At 41.5% G+C, this 23,738-nt stretch overlaps 1 protein-coding gene across 14 annotated transcripts in view; it reads right to left on the bottom strand.

Annotated features, from left to right (window-relative positions):
* Window positions 1-23,738, bottom strand: part of WNK1 (WNK lysine deficient protein kinase 1) — a 98,847-nt gene that overhangs the window by 20,828 nt on the left and 54,281 nt on the right. For 6 of the 14 annotated variants that reach the window (XM_077178209.1, XM_077178210.1, XM_077178208.1 and 3 more), the window contains exons 5-21: window positions 23,307-23,395; window positions 22,062-22,281; window positions 21,516-21,852; window positions 20,240-20,424; window positions 16,930-17,187; window positions 13,948-15,168; window positions 11,455-11,526; window positions 10,680-10,829; window positions 9,164-9,637; window positions 7,863-8,144; window positions 7,086-7,177; window positions 6,405-6,567; window positions 5,979-6,095; window positions 3,616-3,789; window positions 2,790-2,841; window positions 2,487-2,627; window positions 689-2,115 (exon numbers count right to left, since the gene is read on the bottom strand). In XM_077178209.1, coding sequence (XP_077034324.1) covers window positions 689-2,115; window positions 2,487-2,627; window positions 2,790-2,841; window positions 3,616-3,789; window positions 5,979-6,095; window positions 6,405-6,567; window positions 7,086-7,177; window positions 7,863-8,144; window positions 9,164-9,637; window positions 10,680-10,829; window positions 11,455-11,526; window positions 13,948-15,168; window positions 16,930-17,187; window positions 20,240-20,424; window positions 21,516-21,852; window positions 22,062-22,281; window positions 23,307-23,395 — 5,454 coding nt within the window. The remainder of the gene's footprint in view (window positions 1-688; window positions 2,116-2,486; window positions 2,628-2,789; window positions 2,842-3,615; window positions 3,790-5,978; window positions 6,096-6,404; window positions 6,568-7,085; window positions 7,178-7,862; window positions 8,145-9,163; window positions 9,638-10,679; window positions 10,830-11,454; window positions 11,527-13,947; window positions 15,169-16,929; window positions 17,188-20,239; window positions 20,425-21,515; window positions 21,853-22,061; window positions 22,282-23,306; window positions 23,396-23,738) is intronic. The other 8 variants (XM_077178217.1, XM_077178216.1, XM_077178211.1 and 5 more) reach the window with 4 other exon arrangements.

Raw genomic sequence — 23,738 nt, forward strand, 5'->3', positions numbered from 1 at the left:
GTTACTGTGAGTCATTATTTCTTTGTGAAAGAGTGTTTTGCTTGTAGAATGTGTCAGTAAATGAAAAAAACCTTTTTTTTTTTTCAGTTATCTTCTAAATTTCTCAAAAACCTGGTCTCATAAATCTAACACTTAAAAGGAAAACAGTATCCAGGTATCAAATAAGTAGCAGAGAAGTTAAAAAAACCCGAACCCTTTCAGTCAGGTTCACCCTTGACTGCAAGGAACAGGTTCATGACAGGAAGCAAAATTCCTCTATCTCGAATCCACCACTTGGCAAAATATACAACCAACCTTCTCAGCCTAGTGGTCAAGCACAAGATAAAAAGCTATTTAAAGCAAGACATCCAAATTCTATTTGAAAAAAATGAGTATTTAAAAAAAACCCAAACAAACATAAAAAGCGAACTACAGTTGCTTCACTCTTTGTAGTTTAAGAAGAAAAACTAACAGTGACACAAGAGACATCTCTCAGAAGCATAAAATGGAATTGGACTTTTTTTACCCATTAGGGACAAAACAGAACACCTCTTGGGACACATAGAAACAGCCAGAGCATAAACCTTTCAATACTACATTAAATGAAGAAACTTCTTCCTGAATAAATATTTTGCTTTACAAAAAGGATCCTGCCCAGGAAGATGTTTCAGCGAGAGCTGAACATGGACACGGATGCTGCATTTCTTACCGGTACCCTGCTGAGGGGGGGCTTGGAAGGAGAGGTCCCTGCTTTCACTGCTGCTGTGGCCACGCTGCTCGAGGCAGAGATGTAGCTGACCGGGGTAATCACTTGCCCAGGAGTTGCAACTGGAGTCAGCACTGGCAAGCCAGTTGGTCCAAGAGGCAAACTGCTCGGAGGTATACAAGTGCTAATGGATGTCAGGGGCTTGCTTGGTGCAACAGCAGTGGTTGGGATGCCAGGAACAACTGTTGTTTCCATTACCAGAGAGGTCTCCAGAGACACTGATGGATGCACCGTTCCCACGTTGCCGTGCTCGCTGAACAGAGATCGCAGCTTTTCTTCGAGGGTCTTGATATCATCAATACCAGGGGCTTTAGACTGAGCATCAGCATCAGCCTCCAGACAGTGAACATGAGGCTGGTTGGGCAATGGAGCTGGTTGAGGCTGGCTGTGGATCAAAGTCTGCTGTACTGCAGGCAAGTTAGTGACTGGCTGTGGCAAGACACCAGGTAAGGGAACCTGGGGCAACATGGGTGTTGCACCTGAAATCTGGGGTAGGACAGGTGTTGATGTAATTCCTGATGGAACAAGTAAGGGATGGATCACTGGCTGAGAGACTGAACCACATATGCTTGATGCTACTGAGGATGACAAAGGTGCACCAATTGGCAGAGATAAGCCAGCTGCACTGCAGGAATGCGATTTGTCCAGAGAGTGCCCACTCTCAGGCAGTGACTGTGGAGCACTTACGACTGTTGTTTCTGCCAGACTGGACACTGAGCCACTGCTGCTGAGCTGGGGAAGCTGCAAAGCCACGTTCTGAGCCACAGACAGGGCAACAGATGTCTGTGCTGCTGCCATACTACTCACAGGCTGAGGAGTAGACTGAGATGTCACAGCTGGTGCAGCAGCACCAAGAGCAGTGACGCCAGGAACCTGGGCAGATGGCAGTGCTGAAGAGGATGGTGTGCTGGCACTGGCAGCAATGTCTGCAGTCACTGGCTGAGCAGGCTGGGACGTGGCAGATAAGGAGAAAGAAGCAGGGGCGCTCACGCTGGAAGTGACACCGGTCGATTGCTGTCCAGGTTGTGAGGCTGGAGGTGGAGAAATAGAGCTTGGCACACTTGTGCTTGGTGCAACTCCAACAGCTGCACTTTCTGAAGGCAAAGTAACAGATCCTGGAAGAGAAACACCAGTGCTGGAGGAAACAGATACTGAAGAAGTAGCCACAGATGCAGGAGTTGCACCACTGCCCGCCATGGTAGAAAGTGCAGGTGGAAATGGTGGTATTGTTTGATTGAACACTGGGGGAGCTGTGCTAGGTCCTTCTGCCATCTGAGCATGCCCCATCTCAGAGAAAGCTTGCTGCAAGCTCAGTGATGATGCTGAATGGGAGAGATTCATTCCAGGACCATGTACAGGAGATGCTGCAACTGGAAGGAAAGAAAATTATCAGTCCACCTGAAGAAGTTCATTATAGTATTATTGTCTATGACTAGACTAAGACTACATTTACTTTTTAGCATTAAAAAAAACCAACCAAACAAAAAAACCCACACACAAATCCAGGCTTATATTAAAATAGAGAATTAAGGTTTCAGAGTCTTGTAGACAGCTCATCAGCAGTTTTCCTCCAAGAATCCGGCATGGTATGACCCAAATTATGGTCACCTCTTATCAGCACAGACAGCTCGCTACTTCCCCACATACTTTGAGAGGTCTTCAGGAACAGTTTAGATAACTAACTTCACAGTTTTGAAGAACATGTCTTAGGCATCAGCTTTTAAGATTTTGGAGAACTCACCCATATCTGAAGTTTCATTTCCTCCAACAACAGCAGATGTGAAAAAGCCCTGTTCTTTCAGTCGGTTCTCGGGGACGGGGCTGACAATGAACCGTCTTCCAGCAGAATGAACAACCTGGGTAAAGGAGCTAGAGGGAACCCCTAAACAAAAAGAAGGTGGATGTTTAGTAACACAGGGTTGCAATTCAATACATAACCTGCAATATGGAATGTGCACTCCATCATACAAAATAAAAAACTTGGCTGCACCCATCCGCTGAAACAGAAAAAGGTAACTGTTGAAAAAAATCACAAAAGACTTACCTATTCTTTGTGGCATGGAAGATGTAGGATCTGGCTGTTTGAACTCTAATTTCTGTAAAGTAAGATAAAATTTAAACTTCTATTCTGAAACAGAAACCCACAAGATAGTTCTTAAAACGCTAGCTTACTGCAATGTGGGCATTTAAGGGAAGCAGTATGTGGGACCCAAGCACCATCACCAGTCTAGAGGAATTCTGCCCAGATAAATGTCAGCTACAGTGTTTTTAGAGACTCTCAGCTTAGTGACTGTCAATGTTAACAAACTGGTCTAAAAATTCTTTTGGAAATCCAACTGATTTCCTTAAACATCCAACAAATAAATGGATGTTCCAAACTAGTTCTGGGTGTATTTAAGGCAGAGACTCAGGCAAAGTCTCTACTTTCAGTACCCAGCAAACAGTTTCAAAACCTGTGTTTCCTAACCGAGCTACCTAATCTCTCAGTACTTCACTGGGTGGAGGGCATGAGACCAGGCTCTCAGTGTTTAGTGAGCAGCACAGGGTTGGGGTTTCACTGTCCTACCTCACAATAATCTCAAATCCAAGAAGCATCAGCATTTAAGACTGTCTGTTTAGTGGACTGTTAGGAGATTCAGCAGCTTCGGAAGTCTTCAAACACACCAAAAAGTAAGAGGTCTGTTATTTAGCTTTCTAACTTCATTTTAGGCACTCACTCTGATATGAAGCTTTCTCTTTTTGCCTTTTAATTATTGATCTTTGCCATCTCTCATGACAGGAAGCTTCTATTTCTAGCTAGCTCTACTCACAAAGCCATACCACCCAAAATGGAAGATACCAAGAGCTGAGGCAGTCTGTCCTTCACATACCTGTGACCCCGGGAAGAAGCCGTCATCTTTTGTCCGCATGCTCTCCAAGCCCTGATCCCCTTCAGGCTCCACGCTGGCATCCTCACTCAGCATTTCATCTGCTTTCTCAATAATCTCTCGTACCTGTTCTACAAACGAGTCTCGTTCTGTTGCTAAAATAAACTCATTCTGCACCTGCAAAAGAACAAAGCAACATTCATTTTCCACAAACAATTTCAAAGCAATATACTGAATACCCAGAATTTACTCTTGGGTGCTGATGTTTGTCTTCTCTTTGCTGTTCTTCTGAACAAGATGAAAGTGGTGACGACATAGAGAAAAACAATTGTTTCTCAAATTATCTCCAGCACAGAAGTGTGTGCCCTGGTTTAATCTTTGCTGTGGAGCAACATTCAATTCTCGCTTCTTCATCAACTGTCACCTCAATCTTTGCTTAGCACAGGGAAATTTAAAATTAGCAGTCTTCCCTTACTGCAATTCTTCCTGTCTAATGAATGCAATATGAGACACATTTAAAGAGAACTATATAATATAAAAGAAATTGAAAATTCTGTATTGCAAGATGTCTCCTGTGTTTCTCTCTTTCCATGCCATATACAACTTCTCCTCTATGCACATCACTGATTTAAAGTCTGGCTGTGGTACATAAAAGCCAGTATGAATTATGTTCCAAATACAGGGAGAGAAAGGTTGCTCAGCCTGTCTAGTTCCAATATATTGTATTGCTTTATGAAAATAACTTCTCTTGCTTATGTTGGATAAAACTGGTTTAAACAAGTATACTTGGTAGTTAGAAAGACCAAATCATATTCTTGATTTGGTCTAATCCATGAGAGTATTCTGTCTCCTAAAATTATGCATGGAAAAACACAGAGACAATCCATAAAACAGAAGTAAAGCTGTCAGTCATAGAGTCTCTGCTGGAAAAGAGAAATAAAGTGCCCTAGAGAAAAAGCTTGAGCTTTACATCAAATTCCTGGGATACTGGTTCAAGAAAAGGAAAGTCAGGCATGCTTATATCAGCCTCTGCAATGCAGAATACTAGTTAAAGAAATCTTCAGTACTTTCAGTTTAGGACCAACAGGCAACTATATGGGGTATGCCTAACAGTATCATGATTAAAAGGAAACAAAGTCTTGCAATCTAAAGTTTGCTCAATATTCAAGAGGGAACCAGTAAGCACAATGTTCCAGATTCAGACGTTTAAATTAGGTTGCACACTTTTAACTATGTGACTGCATTCTGGATACAAAGTTCACTTATTTTGCTTCTACTCATCTTCAAATATTTGTGGTTTTTGTTGCTTGGACAGTGTGTCTTAGTTTTGATTTTGCTTGTTTAGTTTTCATAAATCAAACTTCTCTTATTTCTTCATAGGATCACTCTAGGTTTAAGGTGAAGAAAAACATCTGTGCACTCTCCGTATTTCCTGGCACACAACCTCATGTTATTGACTGTGCTAATATCTGTACTTAGGCAAGAACCAACTTCTTCCTCTTTCTCAGAAAGCCATTAGTGGCAGAGAATTTCTCCCATATCACTGGTTTGGTTCCTTTTGACAAGTACAAACCCAGCACACACCAATTCAGACTCTGCCACCTCTCTAAGCAGAAGATAATCACTGCACAGGTGCCCAAGAAGGTGTCAAAAGCTACTGTGTTTTGTCATCCCTCCACCAGCTTCAGTAACATTAAAACCATCTCAGACTCATTTAGACTGTACCAGACCAAAGATAAGACTTTAAATTAAAAAAAAAATAAATGGGGATTCTATTCTATGCTAGTCAATACTCTGATTTAAATGTATCTCTATAGGACAAATTCTTTCCTGTGCCTGGCCATCATACATTGAATGGAGAAGTTTTTTCTTTTGATACAAGTCAAGAGCAGCATCAGTCACTATGTACTTTCAAAAACCAAAATACAATTCCCCTTTCTTAATTTAAAGGCAGAATCTTCCCATTTTAATGGACAATGATGGTAAAATGCTTGAAGAATAAGAAGATATAGCAATGCCTGCTCTTAGAGAAGCAAACAGAATTGCTTTAACCTGGCACTTCCAGAAGGTTGCTTGCAGTTTTGAAAATGTCAGATTGAAAAAAAAAAACCCAAACAAACAAAAAAACAGAAGCAGTTTTGTCACTTGATAAAAACCTCAAATCTAAGGTAAAAACTGACACAAATTTCCATGTGATTTGTGTGTGCAAGATAAATTAATAATCAGCTAAACTATTCTGTGCCAAATTTCTAGCTGTGGTTGTGTACCAATAAGGCAAACACACCATGCTACATGGGAGACCAATTCCACACCTTAAACAAAAAAATACAACTGCCTGGAGTCTCCATCTCTAAAATATATCTTACCATAATTGTAGCTATTTCCTCAGGGTTATCGCCATCCAAATCAAATTTGAAAGTAACCATTTTCCGATTGTGTGTCTCCAGCTGGCATTCCACTACCCGATCACCTTTGTTGGAAACCTAAAGCAAAGAAAATAACACTTCAAACCAAAAGCACGAGAATCTTAAGTTCACTGAGACAAACTAACTGGTATAATACAAACAGGTTCTCTTTCCAGTCTAATAAATGGTGCCATGTAGAGCATGATTTTTGTCTGAGGATACATCGAATATTCTGGAATAGTCTGTGCAACCATTGTTAGCTTAGCAAGTCAGTATTACCATATCTAACGCTCCAAAAAGCTCTTAATAGATGATGTTTGGAATGCCTGTAGAAGCTTAAAAATTCATCATTACTACTGAACTTTCCCTAAAATAAAAAATACTCACATTTAGAATTCTCAGTTTCGGCCTAGAAGTCTTCTCATGGCGGGAGCGGCTGCGGACAGACCTCCGCATGTGACGTTTCGTTGTCCTCCCCTCATGCCTTCCACTCGAAGCTGGGACATTCTCATTGCCATCACTCAATCCAGAAGCAACATCAGAATGTGCACTAGAAACAAAAAGCAACTTCCTGTTTGCTTCCATGCATTCCATAAGTGCAACAATACTCTAACAGACCACATGATATTCTGTTCTGGGAAGTGGTAGATGTGTGTTAATCATCGAGTAGAAGAAGTGTCCTGTCAACACTTCAGGTTGCTTAAATAGAAATTCTAACTGTAATTATTTTGCTACACCTCTTGAAAGCTGAGTTGTACAAATCTATCTTATGTTTTCAAGCTATTTGGAGTTTGAATTCTGCTCAAGTGCCAAAAGGACAAAAAACCTGTGATCCATCTGACATGACAAAAAAGTTAATCACTGTACACAACCTTACTTACTCCCTCGATAAAATACCCTTCATGACCCTGGTTTCCCTCTAGGAACTTTAGTTATTCTCATCCTCAAGAACACTCCCAGTGGGAAAAAAATCCTCCTGATGAAAAAATGTATCTAAAGGTTATCCATGGAAGTATAATCTAACACATGACATTGAAACTCAGTTTGGTGAAAAGAAGCAGTGCTCACCTATCCATAGAAGAAGCCAGAGGGGTAGACTGAGCAGGCTGTGTTGCTGGAAGAGTCTCTGAAGCAGCAGTCTGTGAGACTCCCTGAGTACCCTATGGATAGAAACCTACAATCAAGAATCCCCCCCAAAGAGTAGAATTTCTCTTCAAGCAACCCAGTAGTCTTCAGTGTTTCCTCCCAAACCAGTTGTAAAGCTGAAAGCTCTGCCTTTTTAGAAGTTTAAACAGCTGGCATCTAGGACAGCTTTAGTTTACAAAATATTCTAGAGCAAACTGCAGTGAAGCAAAATGTCATCTGAGGAGGGGTGAAGAGAAGAAACCAGCCACACATCCTTTCTACTGCCACATGTCACTACAGCTGGCCATGCAGTCACAGTTTTACTAACAGAATGTGCAAAAGGCAAGCCAATGCAGAACAGAGACAGTTCCAATTCTCCCTGCAAGAACCACACTGCAGGGAATAGGCACAATGACAGATTCTCAAAGGCTATTGACTGCAGCTTGTCTTTGATATGGCAAAAATGTTCTACAATACTAGCAAGAAGTGAAGTGTTTTACTGCTTTTTGCCTGCAGGATGCACACTCACTTCCCAACAGAACAACCAGTGGCAACAAGGTCCCCACATTGGCATGACATTCTGCTGTAAGAAAAAGGTAATTTGAAATATTAACTTCCAACTGAAGACAAGCACAGAAGGGATTAGTTCCCCACAGAGATACACTGTTGCAGGAGTCAAACATCCAAAATCTATTGTTACATTATATTCCATATATTTACCTCCACAACTGCCTGCTGTGAGGAGGCAGATGAGGCCTGTTGTGCTAAACTCACAGGAGGCTGGGGCACCTGAGCCTGTCCTCCCAGGCTGCCCATGGAAACTAAAACATTCTGTTCCCCGTAGGGCTGCACAACAGGAGCAAGGTACCCTGACTGGGCCATTGCATCTGTGGGCAAGGGAGGGGACAGCACAGCAGAAGGAATACTGGCAGAGGCCACAGCTGAGGAAGGTGCAACGTTCGAGTCCCCTGGGTATTGCGGTGTCAGCCGGGATGGGAAGCTCTGTAACAGAAATGAGGGAACCAAGTCAGTGAATGGAGAGCTAATTAGGAAACAAGACAGTAATAAAAAAATATCAGTTCCAGGGACACATTCCAACCTTCTGTACTTGTTCAAGCACTCCCAGAATCTTCCCAAAGAAGTGGAGTAAACTGTTCATGCAGCCAGCATGTAAGTCACCACGCCCAAACAAGCAAATTCCCACTCACAGTCCCAAATCTTAGGAAAAACAATCTTTATTTCCCAACTCTTGCAGCTGCCTATATAGCTTAAGATTTTAAAGCCTGAGATTAGAAATGAGCTTGAAGAATTTTCAGGCTGAACAACTACGGCTCAGATGTTATACAAGTGTTGCTGATTCTTGAGATTAAATAGCAAAAACACTCTTGTGTTTTTCCTGTCCTCTCATAATGAGCTGACCCAGAAACAAGGAACACTTCAATCATTATTCAGGTTGCCACTTTTACAGTGAATGATCACACCAATTGGCTGAAGCAGTCTGCCCACCAGTCCAGCAGTTCACAACCAGCACCAGGTACTTACGTCACATCCAAGATCCATGGCTGCCTGACTGATTTCTATGAATTCCCTGTCCCACCCCTTCCCAGACTTGGAATGAAATACTGACATTGTTGAATATGCTGCCATTGATTTTCTTTCCAACACACATCTCCTATTTTTCAAGTTACCATTTCTTATTTTGTTTCCCCAAGCTGACAGATCTCATGAATATATAGCTGTCCTCTCTCAGACTGTGGTTGAACAAAGCCCTCCACTATGATTCTGTCATTTTAGACAAACTCCAATGCCAAATATGAAAAATTCAAAACCCGTGGTTGAAAAGGACTTTTTTTCTTCTCTCCCCCTTAAAATGGTTATTTACCACACAACAAAATTGATCCTAGTGGCTCAATGGCTCTCATGTGAGAAGTGAGCTGGCCAGGGCACACAGCTCAGATCCGGTACCTTTGAGGAACAGGCAAAAAAATGTGGAGAGGAGGTCTGCTGGCTTGCAACAATACCTGGTAAAGAGCATCTCCAGCAGGAAGTGAAGCTTCAGCAGTTTGTCCAATGCTGACTGGCAATCCCACGGCCTGGACAGGCGGCTGCAGGAGCTGCGGGAGAACCTGGCTGGGCAGCTGAGCCAAAGGCTGCATCAGTGTGGGGAGCTGGCTAGGGACAACGCTGGGTCCTACAGGAACAGCAGCTGCTGCAGCGGACGTGGCCAGCGTGAGCAGTGGCTGATTCATGCCAGCTGCCATTGAAATGGGCAGCGACTGGAAACCTGGCTGAGCCACTGTCACGTGAGGAGCTGCTACAGGCAACTGAGACACTGGGAACTGGGGAACCACGGAAGTTGGCAAGGCCTGTCCCATGGGTAGGAAATGAGAGCCAATGGGGACTGATGGGGCAACTGAAGGCTGAGGGAGAGAAGATGCTGCAACAGGTAATTGAGGCTCGCCTTGGATGATCGACACTGGTTGGGAAACAGGAAGCTGGGGAGGTAAAGAAAATAGAGATAGATTTTTTTTTTTTAAAGCAGGGTTGCGGAAAGCAGAGTTTTACACATTAGTCAAAGAAAGCATTATTCAAGTTACGGCACTCTGTTAAAGTGGCTGGGGAGCACAGTTGGCAGAGCGGCTGGGAAGCTGGCTGGAGTTCCAAACAGTCCTCACTTTGCAACACTTCCCTTGAAGAGCTCAACAGGCTCTTGAAACAGACACCCACAGAGGGTGAAAGAGCAACATTTGAATACCCTGAAGCACTGATTTGTGCATAAACAGAATCAAATTCTCCTCAACTCCGTCCCCAGACCCAAGCCTGCCTTCTTACAGCAAAGAAGTGCAAACCCTACAACAAATCTGTCAGCTTTGAGTATGGGGACTAAAGCAAAGGAGAATTAAAATCCACTGTGCCAGCATTCAGAGAATGGCAGGGAATATGTCAATTAAAGCCAGCAAACAATGCAACTGGAAAGGCAGTTTAGATGAACAAGCAACAAAACAATAATTTTAAAAACAAAACTGCGGCTCACACATTCAACAGAGATATGAGCCAAAATGAAGCAATATTCAGTAACAGAAGCTTCTTGATCAGGAAGTAAAGGAGAAGAGCTGAGTAAGAAAGATGACAGAATGAAGAAAGGAATCCTATAGCTCACTACCTAAATAAGTGACTAAGTTTTACACATGTAATGGTGCAGAAGATAGACAGTGGATGGGAAACAGAGAAATGACAAGTTCCTGAAAATCCGTTCACAATTCACCATTCATCAATATGCTTCCTGATATTTTTGACAATTGAAAGATCTTGGTGCATGGAAGTGCTCTCCTTCCCTCAAATTACTCACGACTGCCATGTGTAAAAGGTTTCCAACACATTTTCCACAAAACTGACAGTTTTCAATAAAAATACTCTTGTTTGTATGAATGTTTTGAAACCATTAGAAAAGATGACAAAAGTGAAAGCAGCAGCATATTGAATCTACCAGCTATGAAGAAGAAAAAAAAATCTTCTGCTAGAAAGAATTTTGTTTACCTGTGTCCCAGCTGCTGCCTGAGGCATTGGCATGATCTGTGAAGTCTGACTTTGAGAGACAGTTGGTGCAGGAGTGGTGCTGGCAGAAACTGAGGGCTGCTGCAGCTGGTATTGTCCAGGCTGTTGGGAAGAGGCTGGCTGCTGTGCACTCTGTAGCAGGAAAAAGAGGGAGAAGCTGTATTACACCCCAACAGAGGAGGTTTTTAAAAGCATATCCTACTTAAATTCTGCTTTTTACTCTCTCCTAAGTGATATCAGTAGTTCCTCAGAATATGCCAAGTCAATGAAGCTTTAACAGTTACTTATTAGCATTACTAATACAATTCCATTAGTGACACCAAATCTTGCAAGAGAATTCTTTCCTGTGAAACCAAGAATAAAGATTCTATAAAGGAATACAAGGTACTTGAGAGAAGAGAATATTGCAGATCAGATTTCCAGTTAGAAGAAATCATGAGAATAGACTGTCTAGACAGGCAAACTTCAATCTGCAAGTCCTGACATGTCTCCCCTTGACCAGGACCACCACTGCTAGCTTAGGTGGAGATTGGGGAAGACAGCCATGGGAAAACAAGCATTAACATGTTTTTTAAAATAAATCTCAGAAATACAATGTGTATCTCATAGCATGTTAGACTGGGTGAGAACTAAAGGATTCCTTTGCTGCAAAACTATGGGTCAAATGGTGACAGAGGTAGACAACTGCTCTTAAAAGAGCCATCAAAATTCTACACTATGAGTACTTTAGTCCTGAGTTTAGGAAGTGTGATCCTACCTGCTGAGTGTGTTGAGTAGGCTGGGATGGCACCGCAGCATTGCTTGAGGCTGGCTGGCCTTGCACCTGTGTCTGGAGGGAAAAAAAAAGAGAATCAGCTGAGGAAAACTCTATGGTTTCTGCTGCAGGCAGTTAAAAGAATTTCTGCCTGGAATTATCTGGTTGGAATAGGTTTCTAGCTTGTCCTTTTGGGCAAGCAGACCTTCTGGCCAAATTCCATTATGACAACCAGAAGAAAGCAGAGCAATCTGGAGGAGTTCTGAACCTCATTTTAAGTCTTCCAAAATAACTAATACAGAAGGACTCTGCAACCCACATGCCCCTCAACATGAGACAGATCAGCCTACCAGCTTCTTCTTCCACTGGTGATGCTTTAAGAGCAGGATGCCTTGGTATGGTAACTGGAAATAGATGCATTAAGTTTTACCTTTACATGTGTTCCAAACACAGACAGGTGGGGCAATAAAAGGAGGCTACACGGAAATAAAACTATCCATAAAAAAACCAAGCAAGAAGATATAAAGAATTCTAGACCAATTACAAAGAACCCAGTATACATAAATGTCATGAATTTCCTTTGAGAGGCATATCAAAACACAAGCTAATAATAATTTCCAGAGTCACTACCATTCAAAGGCTACCAAGAATTGGATATAGAGGAATGTGAGGGTTAACATTCTAGCTAAGACAGAATTTTCGAGCAAGCAACGAAAAAAATGGATGAGTGGCATACAAATGAATGTGGAAGATGCAAAGGAAAATGGAATGGACTTTCATTACTGTTTTTGTGGCTGAAAATTTTTTATCAGATCCCAGGATCTGCATTATTGTTTTTGTGACAAGTGTATTTCTTTATCAGCTCCTGGGAGAGAACTAGACAAAGACCTCCAGATGAGTTGCCTGAGCATGCACCACTCGGGTGAACTGCCTTTGTAAGAAGCACATCTGGTGCATATGTATCATATCAGAAATATCTATGAAAATTCCTTCATGCTGTGATCATTCAGCTTGCAGAAGCTCATTAGGAACATGTCTGTTAAAATTCCATACTTTTCTAATTATGGAAACTTTGGAGAAAGCAGACTACCAATGAAAAGAACCATTTTTTTCTTTGCTGTTTTAGGAGCTTCAGGCTGGGATCTACACATGTACTACACCTCACTGCTGTAATATGTGTTCACACTGACTCCATTTGGTTTCAAATTCTAATCTTCTAATGAATTAAGTAAAAGATCCCAGAACTTATATTCTGCAAAAGAAGTGGCCTCTTTTGTTTTCCAAATGTATTTTATATCCATCTGAATTTACCTCCTGAGTTTAACAAAGGTTTATGGATAAAAAAGTTTTCAAAGTTCTTGAGTAGGAGATTCATTCTACAAATTCTACAGCACAGCAATTACTACCTATTAGACTAGTGATGAAAGCTGTTCCAGCTTTACTAAAACACCTTTAATATCCCTTACAGAAAGCCTTAAATACTTAACTCTTGAACTTAACACACAGAGCAAAATGATTCCCCTTCACACAAATCTCAAAGTTACTAATACTCCAGGAACTAAAATGTCAAAGCCTCTAATTCCAAGGACAAAAGAGGTAAGAGAGAAGTCTACTTAAAGTAAATCCTCTCTTTTCACAGAAAGTTATGAGACTTCAGACTAGGAGCGCAGACACAATGTATATAGACACACACCTCACAGTGTACAGAAAAGTGACCATTGCAAATGCAGAAACCACATATGCTGATAAAACACACATCTCCAAACTAAGCTTCGGGTCTCAAATTTTGCTATTTAAAAGGACACCATATAAGGCTTATAGGGTGGCAATAGCAACTAGCAACAGTTGTTTGTGCCATTAATTAACTACTTAGCCTGTTTAGCTTCTTCAAATACCTCTTCAACAAATACATTCCCAAATCCAGGTACACGTACATAACACAGGTCCTTCCATTCCTCTCTTCCCACTTTCTTTCCCCAAGTCTAGAAAAAGCTCTTGCATTTTGGACAGTCACCAAAATAACCTTGTTGTCCAATGAAACATTATTTGTATCAAAGTTCAACCTCAAGCAACACATTCAAATGGCAAAAGAGCATCAAGAGAAACACAAAGCAAGTTGTACCACCACTGCTGATTCTAAGTGTGGAGAAGATACATTTCATTAAAACCACTGTTTAAAAGCCAATTTGGTACTCCAGCAATCTCTCACCAAAAGAACAGCTAGTCCCAGGAGGAACACTGACCATTTTTTACTTTTAACACAAAAGCCCTACCAATATTTCAGACAAATCTGAACACAGACCAGATGGTTGCTAATGCCTCATTACTTCATAGCAACCTGGTTAAGTTAAAGAGATCCTAGTATAGACTTGGTGGAAAGACACCCCCATGAATGCTAATTCTTAGAACCACGTGGAGCAGGTCTAAAAGCAAGGTTTCCCTTTTAGTATGACTTATAAAAAGCAGTGAAATTGTGGAAGGGTTTGCTCCTGTAACCTGAGGATAGGATGCAGGTGGTCCTGATGAAAGCGAGGTGGACAAGGCCTGCTGAGTTGAGGCTCCCTGGGGGAAGCAGATGAAGAGCTGCGACTCCTGCAACACCTTCTGAGGCAGCTGAACAATGGGCAATGAGAAGTCTGAACCAAAAGCAGAAGATGATCCCCCTGTAGGGGGAGGAGACTGGAAATCACCAGTGTCAGAGGAAGTCAGCTGTGAGGAATCACTGGAGTATTCTGGGCTTCCTTCTGGCCAGCTGCGCCTGGCAGAGCCCCCTCTGGGACCCACTACCCCAGCACCAAGATAGTGACACTGCTCTTCTGTCACAGGCTGAAGCCGACCATGCGACCCTACGCCTTGGCTGGACTCCTCATGGCTGGTCTCCATAGAGCCCCGGCGACTCCTGTAGGCCCGCGGGGGCAAAGCCGCCCCTTCTGCCGGAGCAGAGCTCTGCGTGTGCACATGGAACTCAAAGACACAGCTCGCTCTGCCATCGGCACTGTGGGAGAGCACAGCCGGGGCTGAGTGCGGAACAAACACCTGGTGGAACGTCATCTGAGCTGCCTCTGTGCTCAGGGGAGCTGAAACACTGGATAATGGAGAAAGGGGACCCAGCCCAGAATCCAGCCTCAGGCTCTGAACGTGTCGTGCCAGATATGTTTGCCCCGATTGAAAGTCGAACACAGAGCTTTGTGGAGGACCACCTTGCCCATGGTTTGACTCAGAGACCTGCTTCAAATGCTGTTCAGTCACGTGAGAGTTATAAGCTACTTGATCATACTGCTCCGATACCTGTGATGGATAGTGCATGCCCACCAAATATACAGCTTCTGGATGCATCCTGTAGTGAGCATCCTCTGGAGGTGTTGGTCCAGATCTATAGTCACTGTGGACAGGAGCTTGCTCAAACACAGGATTAACTTGCACATGCAGAGGCTCTCCAGCGACTCTCTGAGCTGCTGTGCCCAGCATAACAAATGCCTCTGGAGTCCAATTGGTGGGACTACCACCAGGTGGAACTAAACTCTGGCCAGTCTTCAGCAATGGCTGGAAGTGGCAAGTTTGGGCTTCCAAAAATGAAGTGCTCTTGCGCCGCTGAGCAATTGCCACCTTCGGCGGGCAGACAGGTGGTGGTGAGAAAGACACCGGCCGTTCATGAACGGTTGGGAAAAATATCTGTGAATCTGGGAACGGTGGTGTTCCCCCACGAGGATGCTGAGGCTGTATTGACATGAACAAGACAGGTAATTCATACATTAAAAGTGAAAGCACATCAACATGCACAGTTCACTAGGCAGTTCTGTGAAGTAACTTTATAGAATTTATACTCAATTCATGGTCAAAAACATACAGTACTTAGGAAATTTAGGTGAGTTGTAAATATCCATTAAATACATCCATGGCAGGCATAGCTACAATTGGGAACATTTGCTGGTGTTAGAGCTGCTTTTCCAGTTCAATTTCAATAGTTCACAGAAAGAAACCCATTTTGCTCCTGACAATGGAACGAGACTTGTTGTCATGGCCTATCCATTGTGATCAGTGCTTGAAATCCAATCAAACCCCTGAGGTCACTGCCATATGTGGAATACGAAATTCAGAACTTGAGAACAGCAACAATGCAAAGCCTCTAATTTGTACTCAGATGATGACAGTAGATGTTAGTACTTTCCAATACAAAAGCCACAGTGCTAGTGTCCTGTATGCTATCCAAAAAGCTAAAAGGAAATTTTTTGTAAGACAAAATAGCAATAAACTTTATTCCATTAAAAATAAATTGATTAAATTTGTAATAATTTATCATCATAAAAATCATTTAATATCATATTTTGTAAGACAAAAGCCATCATTTAATAGCTTATGATCATACCTTTTCATATAAGAAATTAGCATTCATTGAAACAAACTTAACTATTGCCTGGACAATAAAACATCCATAGGTTTAATAACAGCAGAGTCCTCAGGCAATTCCACTTCATCTGAGGTACTACTTCAGAGGAGGCTCATCTTATTTGAGAGTTGTAGGGAATATTTCACTGAAGAGAGTTCTATGTAAGAACATGAAACAATTTAGTAATTTTGCATCTTTTTATCTCTGCCTGCAGTATGCCCAGAGACAATGTATGCTCTTCCCTAATGGAAAAAAAATTTTCAGGAGCCAGTAGTAAGTGTAATGTTCAAGACATATGGCATTTATGAGCTTTTCAAGTTGCTTTTTCCACATTGTTTACTTTCTCCCCAGCCTCTTTTGTCCGGAAAAGCAGCAGCAAATTTCCATATTGACTGATGCTAATGAGAAGGTCCTACAGATTAAGTACTTGGCCTATGTTCTAAACCTGGTTCCAATTACTTCATTTACATAAAAATGCTTCTCAAAATTTATCTTGTGTAAACCGAAGCTCAAAATGGAAAGGAATCTTCTTCCTCTATTGCACATTATCTTTGCACCTGACTTTCTAAGAAATGTGAAACTACTGCTCCTTCCCATTAAGAAGAAGTTGAAGTGGCATTTCTGATAAGAATTTAGAAAAAATACCTCAAAACTATTCATACTTTAAATATCTAATATCACTATCATAGCTAGCCAAAGCTTTGAGAATAAGCAGCCACAACAATCAGGCTTTAAAAGCTTGTTGTTTTGTGAAGGGCTTAATTAACATTCAGTGTTTATTAAGAAGTTGAAAAATAAAAGTCTTCTGACTTTGGGTATTAAGAACTAGTCTTCCCTTTACCTTCTATGGTACAACTGGGTAATTTACATGTATATTGTCCTAAAAGACAAGATACAAGCAGTCAGCCACTGTTTGATAATATTTACCAGTACTGCTTCATAGAAATAAATAAAAATAACAAAATCAACATTCCAGCAGCACAGTATAAGGAATTGACTTTTCAATTTCTCGCTTTAAAAATGCCCAGAGCCCAGGATGTATTTAATGATAACTTATCTTACTGTGCCAGGAGGCAAATGGTAACACATACAGGACTGACAGAGAGGGAGGGCAGGCTGGAGCGTCGATGCTTGCGTGGAGAGGCAGAGTGCATGGGCAGGACACTTTCCAGGGCTTTAGAAAGCTTTTCTGCAAAGGTTTCTTCAGGGACAGTCCGAAGGTAGAAAGGAGAAAGAGGTGCAGACAGCGCTGGTGGTGGGGTGCAAGGAGCACTGAGAGGGATGCAGGACATACAGGGAAGAGCAGGAAGGTGGGGGACACAAACTGACATGCTACGACCACGTTGAGGCTAAAGGAGGAAAACAAAAGTTAAGAATTGAACACTTAAAAAAAAAAAAGTAATAACAAAACCAGCAAAAACTATAATGAGGTAGAAAAGAAATGAAGACATACAATGAAAGGCCCAATATTGACTAATATGTGGTACCACAAGATATGAGAATGCTGAATGAATGCCAGGACACACTGGGAACAGGCTGTGTGCACCTCTGAGGAGCCCAGTTTGCCTTAGGTTACTGAGCAGTGTGGAAAGCTCCCTAGAATCCTCATGAGAAACACATGGAAGGCACATCAGACAGAGAATATTCTCCCTTGGACTACAAGCCCTAGTGTGTGTACTCAAAGCACCTGGTAGTCTGACAAGTAAAAACTTAGATACTAAATGAGCTTTCAAGCACTGATTAGTTATTAGAGTGAATGTGTGTTTACAGGTGTCACCCAGTTCTTCTGCTGGAGCAGTGCCTCTGCCCAAATTATGAATTAATGTATGCAGCTGGCTCTTTATTAACTGAAACTTTACCATAAAAATTTAAACCTTACACTTTCTACAACATGAGTTGCGGAAAAAACTCAAGTTTAATCCGTGGAAAATTCTGTAAAATTAGACTTAGACAACCACCTTCCAGATGCTGGGCCAATAAAAACATCTGGATTTTTAAATTTTGCCATAATCCAAAAGGTCAAAATCCAATCAAATTGGAAGAAACAGAATAAAGTTTTGAGGTGGGATTTGCATTTTTTGGCTCAGGGGCTTCCGTTATTGCTTTTTTTTTCGGGGGGAGGGGCTGTATTGTGTTTTGCTGTGGATTTTTTAAGTGAATGAAAATATATTTTTAGAGAGGCAGTGTATGTTTCTTATGGAGGTAATCCACAACTTCTCAAACTAAATAAAATAAAATACAGACCTCCAGAGAGAAAACAACAAGATATTCAGTGGAGATCTGACTTTCAATATTTGCATTGTGAGAAATCTTGCTAAACTGATTAAATTTTGGGAGAGAGGTAGAAAAGAACTCAATTAGTTAACTAAATACATCATCTATTCCAAGGCAGGAGTAGGTATACATCATTCCTGACTCTAATTCATCCAAATAGCTCAGAAGCATCTGCACTGATGGAAATCACAATACTTATCTATCTTTGTTGAGTATTAAATAAACCCCTTCCCAAACAACAATTCCATGCTGCAATTTCGGCCTATCATTCCTTATTCTATCTAAGAACAATGTTGTGATCTGATCAGCCTCTCCTTATTTCATAACAGCCTTTTAGAGCTTTCTCTTTGCTCAAGCTTATCTTTTATAGACTCAATTATTTCAGTCTTCCCATATAAACCACATTTTTTGTATTTCCCCTGGGTTTTTTTTTTTTAAACTCTCCTCTGAATTTTCTCCCAAGCCACCCTCCAATTCCCTCAACCAAGGTGTCCAGGATAGACTTACCAATAGCCAAGAGCAGAACTACTATTTCATATAATGGGATGTTTGCCTTTTTCATGACAGCATGATGTTTTTGACCATGTCCAGCTTGTGGGTCCAGTGTAATCCCTGACCTTTTCAAAATTTATTTTGCAAAATGGCTGCCTAGCCCATGGTTACTCATTATGTACTTGTGTAGCTGATTATTTCAGTTTAAGCACCAACCTTGTTCTTGTCCTGATCAAATTGAACTCTGTGCTTCTTTTTAAGGCCATTTCTTCAGTTGTCAAAATAATTTTGATCTGTCAGCCCCTTCCCAACAAAGGGTCAGTAGCCCCTGTAGTCTGCCAGCCTCCTGGTACCACTGTTGTCACCACACAGCATTGAGCACGTTTTTGCAGCAAACTACACAGCTTAACTATTCCTTTATCAAGTGCTTGTTGCTCTCCCTCCTCCTCCCAAAAGATTCTGGTCTTTCAACCTGGAAGCCAGCCATCCTAAGAGAGTGACATGGCTTCTGGCCCAGTATGTGCCCACACTCCAAAATATGGCTTACCCAGAAGAGCAGCTTATTTAGAGGGATTAAGAACTCATCATCAAGGACTAACAGTACCACACACCTCAGGTTAAGTGTCTTTGAAAAAGATGGAGATGCTTTGATTGTGGGTGATAGCAGCCTGTTTGCCAAAATCCTAGATACACCAGTGATTCTGTAATAAAGCCTACAACCACAGGTACCAGAAGAAGTGAGGACCCTCCATGTTAAGTGTCACATCTTCTCCTTTATGGTGTTACTACATTATACCATAATGTCTGCCTCAATCTTGGATTTTTATTTGTGTAAAAAACAAGCGACAAGGGAACCACTGAAGACAATATAAAAGTAGCAGAAGTTCTACTCCAGAATTAGAATAGATTTCTGCATACTCTCTTACTCAGATCTAAAAACATACTAAGGAAAAAACATACCAAAATAAAAGGGCAACACAAATGAACATAGTAGGAAAAGTATTTGTGCCCAGTGCAGACTTTCCAGGGAAAAGGAATACACATGATGAGCAAATCAACACAAGCTAGAAATAAAACCGGGAACAAGGATGTGGGGTCTTTTCAGTCTGGAGCTCTCACATGCAACATTCTGTAACAGTTAAAAAGTCTTACCTGCACAATCTGTAATCAAAGCCTCACAGAACACACAAAGCAATTTCATGCAGTGGCTTCAATTACTCTAATCCCTTCTTCAAACTAAACCAGCAGCTTGATCCCTGGTAACTTCATATACACATACACACACCACCTTCCCAAGCAAGACTAAATGCTTATTTTCAAGAGGTAGTCTTGTTCTGAGGATGTTACTTCTATTCACAAAAATGACTAACCCATTCCTCTGCTTAACTGCAGCCAAGTTTAAATAAAAGCTTTAAAGGCAAAGACGCTCTTGCACTTTCCCCTCCTCCTCTAAAATCAGTCATCTTAAAAAAAAAAAAAAAAAAAAAGCCCCTGAACTCCTCCCATGCAGCATCTGCATCCTATGCAAAACAAAACATACATGGAAGATGGCCTGGCAGATTGCCTCTCACCTTTCAGCAGACACACAAAACCAAGTAACCCCATGCATTTGCAGTGCTGTGAGGTGTGGCTTACCGCTGCAGGTGGCTGATAACCTCCATGCTGCTGGGACTGCACTTGGCCAACTGGAGCTGGGTATCCCTGGACTCCAGTGCTTGAGACTGACTGCTCATGCTGGGAACCAAAGGACACAGCCTGCTGACTGCCCACAGATTCAGTATACACAGATGACCCCTGGCCACTGTCAACTGTTCCATCAGCTGCAAAAGTTAAGGATAGAAATAAGCATTGTCAAGAACTGTGGTCTGGATTAAAAATTTAAATATTCTATAATTGATCAAAGATTAAATTGATTTTTGTGCCATGTCACATGGACCTTTATTAGCATTTCACCACTTGTAATATTTAAGCTGATTTCAAAATCTTTTTTCTTCCCTTATGCCTTCCCCTAAAACCCTGAAAAAATTACTAATTTCAGGAGTTCTTTAGGAGCATATTTAAGAACAAACTATATTTCCTACAAAAGTCTAGACTAGAAATAGAAACCTAAATTCCACATTGTTATGAATGCTCTTTCAAGATTTATTAATCATTATTTTTATTTAACTTTATGCAGACATTTAAACAGTTGTGTTGTGCTGGCTGGCAGATGCACCGTGTAGGCAGAGTAATGAACTAGGCACAATAGATAACCAAGATTTTAAATTGGCTAACGTGCAGACAGTAATTTGCTTTTTAACTTCATCATTCTAATACACAAGCTGTCACCTTCCATCATGATTCAAATACTGATTCAAATGCTGGGATGGCAGAAGAAAAGATAGGATTATAAATTCATCTTTTCACGTACACTATGCAAAACAGAAAATCAAGATTTTTCAGAAAGGAAATTATGAGCTGAAGTACTTGTAGATTAATCTCATTTCTACTTTAAAAGTAAATTAACAAGGATTCAAACAAGGGGTTTTTATAGCCAGATCTGCACTGGTGCAGGAGCATACAGCCTTCTGCAAGGCCAGAATACACTGTCCCTGTAGGAGGGCAGCCAAACCAAGGGCAGGTGTTCATGCTTTAGGTGCCACAGTTCATTCAGTATATTGCCTTGAAACAAAGAGAAACCATTTTGCGCTAAGACACCGGGCTGTGAATTGTGCCAAGGCTTGGCTCAGCTAAGCCACAGGAATGCATCTTATGTTGCTGTGCTTTCTAGTGCCCTACTGTTCTTCAGCAGCAGCAATGGCAGACAGCATCATCTTAGGGCATTTACTGCTATATCCACCAAAAATGTAAAACTAATGGGAGGAACTGTGTAAGTGCAAGAGCTCCTAAAGCAACTGACTGAGGCACTTACAAAGAACAGATATACTGGGTTGCTGGAACTGCAGCTGTTGGTGTTGATCGGCTTCTGGCTCTTCAGGCTCCACTTGTGTAGAAACTGACGCTGAAGCAGTAGGGACAGGAGTAGTACCAGTGACAGACTGGGGATGCTTTGACCCTGCATGGGAAGCACTTGATGGCTGCTGCTGCTCCAGCTGCTGCTTCTGACTCCCTTCTTCCTGAAGGACGTTCTCCTGTTCTTCTTGCACCGACTGGCGCTGCTCTCGCTTGCGCTTAATCAAAGATACCCTGTCCTTGATGGCCTTCGCCATTGTCTTGTGATCCCCTTCACAGACATAGCCAGACTCCACCTGAGGGAGGATACATGCACAGAATTCACACTGCCACAGACTGCCCACTCCCAGTGCCACAACAAAGCTCCTTCTGGCACTACTCATCTACACACTTGTGAACTCCTTTATTTCTAGACAGGAACAGCAAAAGCAGGGGCTGACAGACCACATCCCACTGGCACAAAACAACACTACTTCCAGAGCTTTGTCAGACCACCAGCACTTACCATTTCCTGTGCCACATCCTCTGGGACATCTCTTTCCAAATCAAATGAAAACTCTATTGCCTCATTATCTTTATATTTGCCCTTGAGCTTTTTGATGTCTTCAATTCGGAGCCAGAGTTTAATGGCAATTTTTTCTCCATCATCTTCCTCTGCAAGTTCTACCCGTACTCCAGTCTCTTCTTGGAAGAAAGCATGATTCAAAAGGTCCTTAATAGCATATCTGGATATTGGGAAAGAATGTAGAAAGCACATTCAGCTATCAGGATTTCATAAAATATTAAGGAATAACCTTGCCAGATGCTCCCCTGATTTATTCTCTACATTTTATGCTGTTTTGAACCACCTTATGTGCATTCTGTTGGCATAATTAGAAGATTTGTCCTGAAGGTACAAAAGAGATTTACAAACACATCATTAACAATTGTAGCTAACAGCTTAAATGAAATGTCAAAAATAAGTGAGGTACAACAACAAAATTAACTTCAAAGGAGAAAAAATACTAAATTGTTTAAAAACAAGAAAAATAACTGAAACTAAAAATAGAGAGCAACACCATCAGATGTAAAACTTCTAGAGTTAATAGAATGGGATGAATAAACATCCATGAACAAAACCAGTTCTGAACAGAACAGAACAGAGGGCAACTAAAGGGTAGACAAAAGCTGAAACAGTCTGAAATTGACATTCAGTAAGCAACAATCATGGAAAAGCAGAAAACAAAACAAATCCCACAAATAAGCCATCAGCACAGTTAGAGATTTCCTATAATGGTGTAAGTTAACCACCTGAAGTAGAAGTCATCTTGCAGAAAATATGGATTAAAATGAGCAGCAAAAATTTAAAACATGGAGTCCTCAAAATGATCAATCGTATCAACAGAATCAAAGGGACACAAAATCCCAAAGGATTACAGAACAACCAACCAATGCAAACACCTGGAAACCCAGAAGGACTGTCCCTCCACTACTCTGCTGATTAGGTCAAAGTTTTATTAAAAGCAATAAAATTTCTGAATAAACTGACATGGATGGTTACTATGGCATTTGCACTTTGCCTGACACTGTTAATCCTCTTAAACAACCACTGAATAGGAATCTACCAAAGATCAGAAGCTGCAGAAGTAATACCGGCTTCCCAGCTTTCACCAGAACAACAAGGACCTCAGGAACCAACTGGATTTGGTATCATCAAAAGGACAGAAAGGCCTCAGACAGCAGCTGGTACCTCTGCAAAGCAAGTACTTACCTTTCACCTTTGTTTTGCCGAATGCATCCCTCAATAATCTCCTTCACTTCAGGGATTGCTACTTTATCAAAGCTGGCTGGCTTGACACCCTGAAACACACAAGTAACAACTGAGAAACTGCAAGGACCATTTGATTTAAGTTTTGATTGTGTTGACAAACCATGTATTTTTATTCTCTAGATAACTGACCTAAGTAACTAGTGCAAATTAAGGCAAAGTCTGACCCCAGTACTACTGCTCATTTGTTTGTTAGTCACCCTGCAAACGTTCCACACACACCCCTTTGCATTTCCCAGCTACATTTCTGTAACAGAAGGCATTGGCACTTGGGTGCTCAAGTTATGACAGGAGAACTTTTTAGTTTCCATGGAAGTTGTGCAGGTTAGAGGGAAGTACACAGACTGGACTGAGAATGGAAGGAAATGGTTCCTA

This window comes from Agelaius phoeniceus, chromosome 5, assembly GCF_051311805.1.
Source record: "Agelaius phoeniceus isolate bAgePho1 chromosome 5, bAgePho1.hap1, whole genome shotgun sequence".
Classification (NCBI taxonomy): domain Eukaryota; kingdom Metazoa; phylum Chordata; class Aves; order Passeriformes; family Icteridae; genus Agelaius; species Agelaius phoeniceus.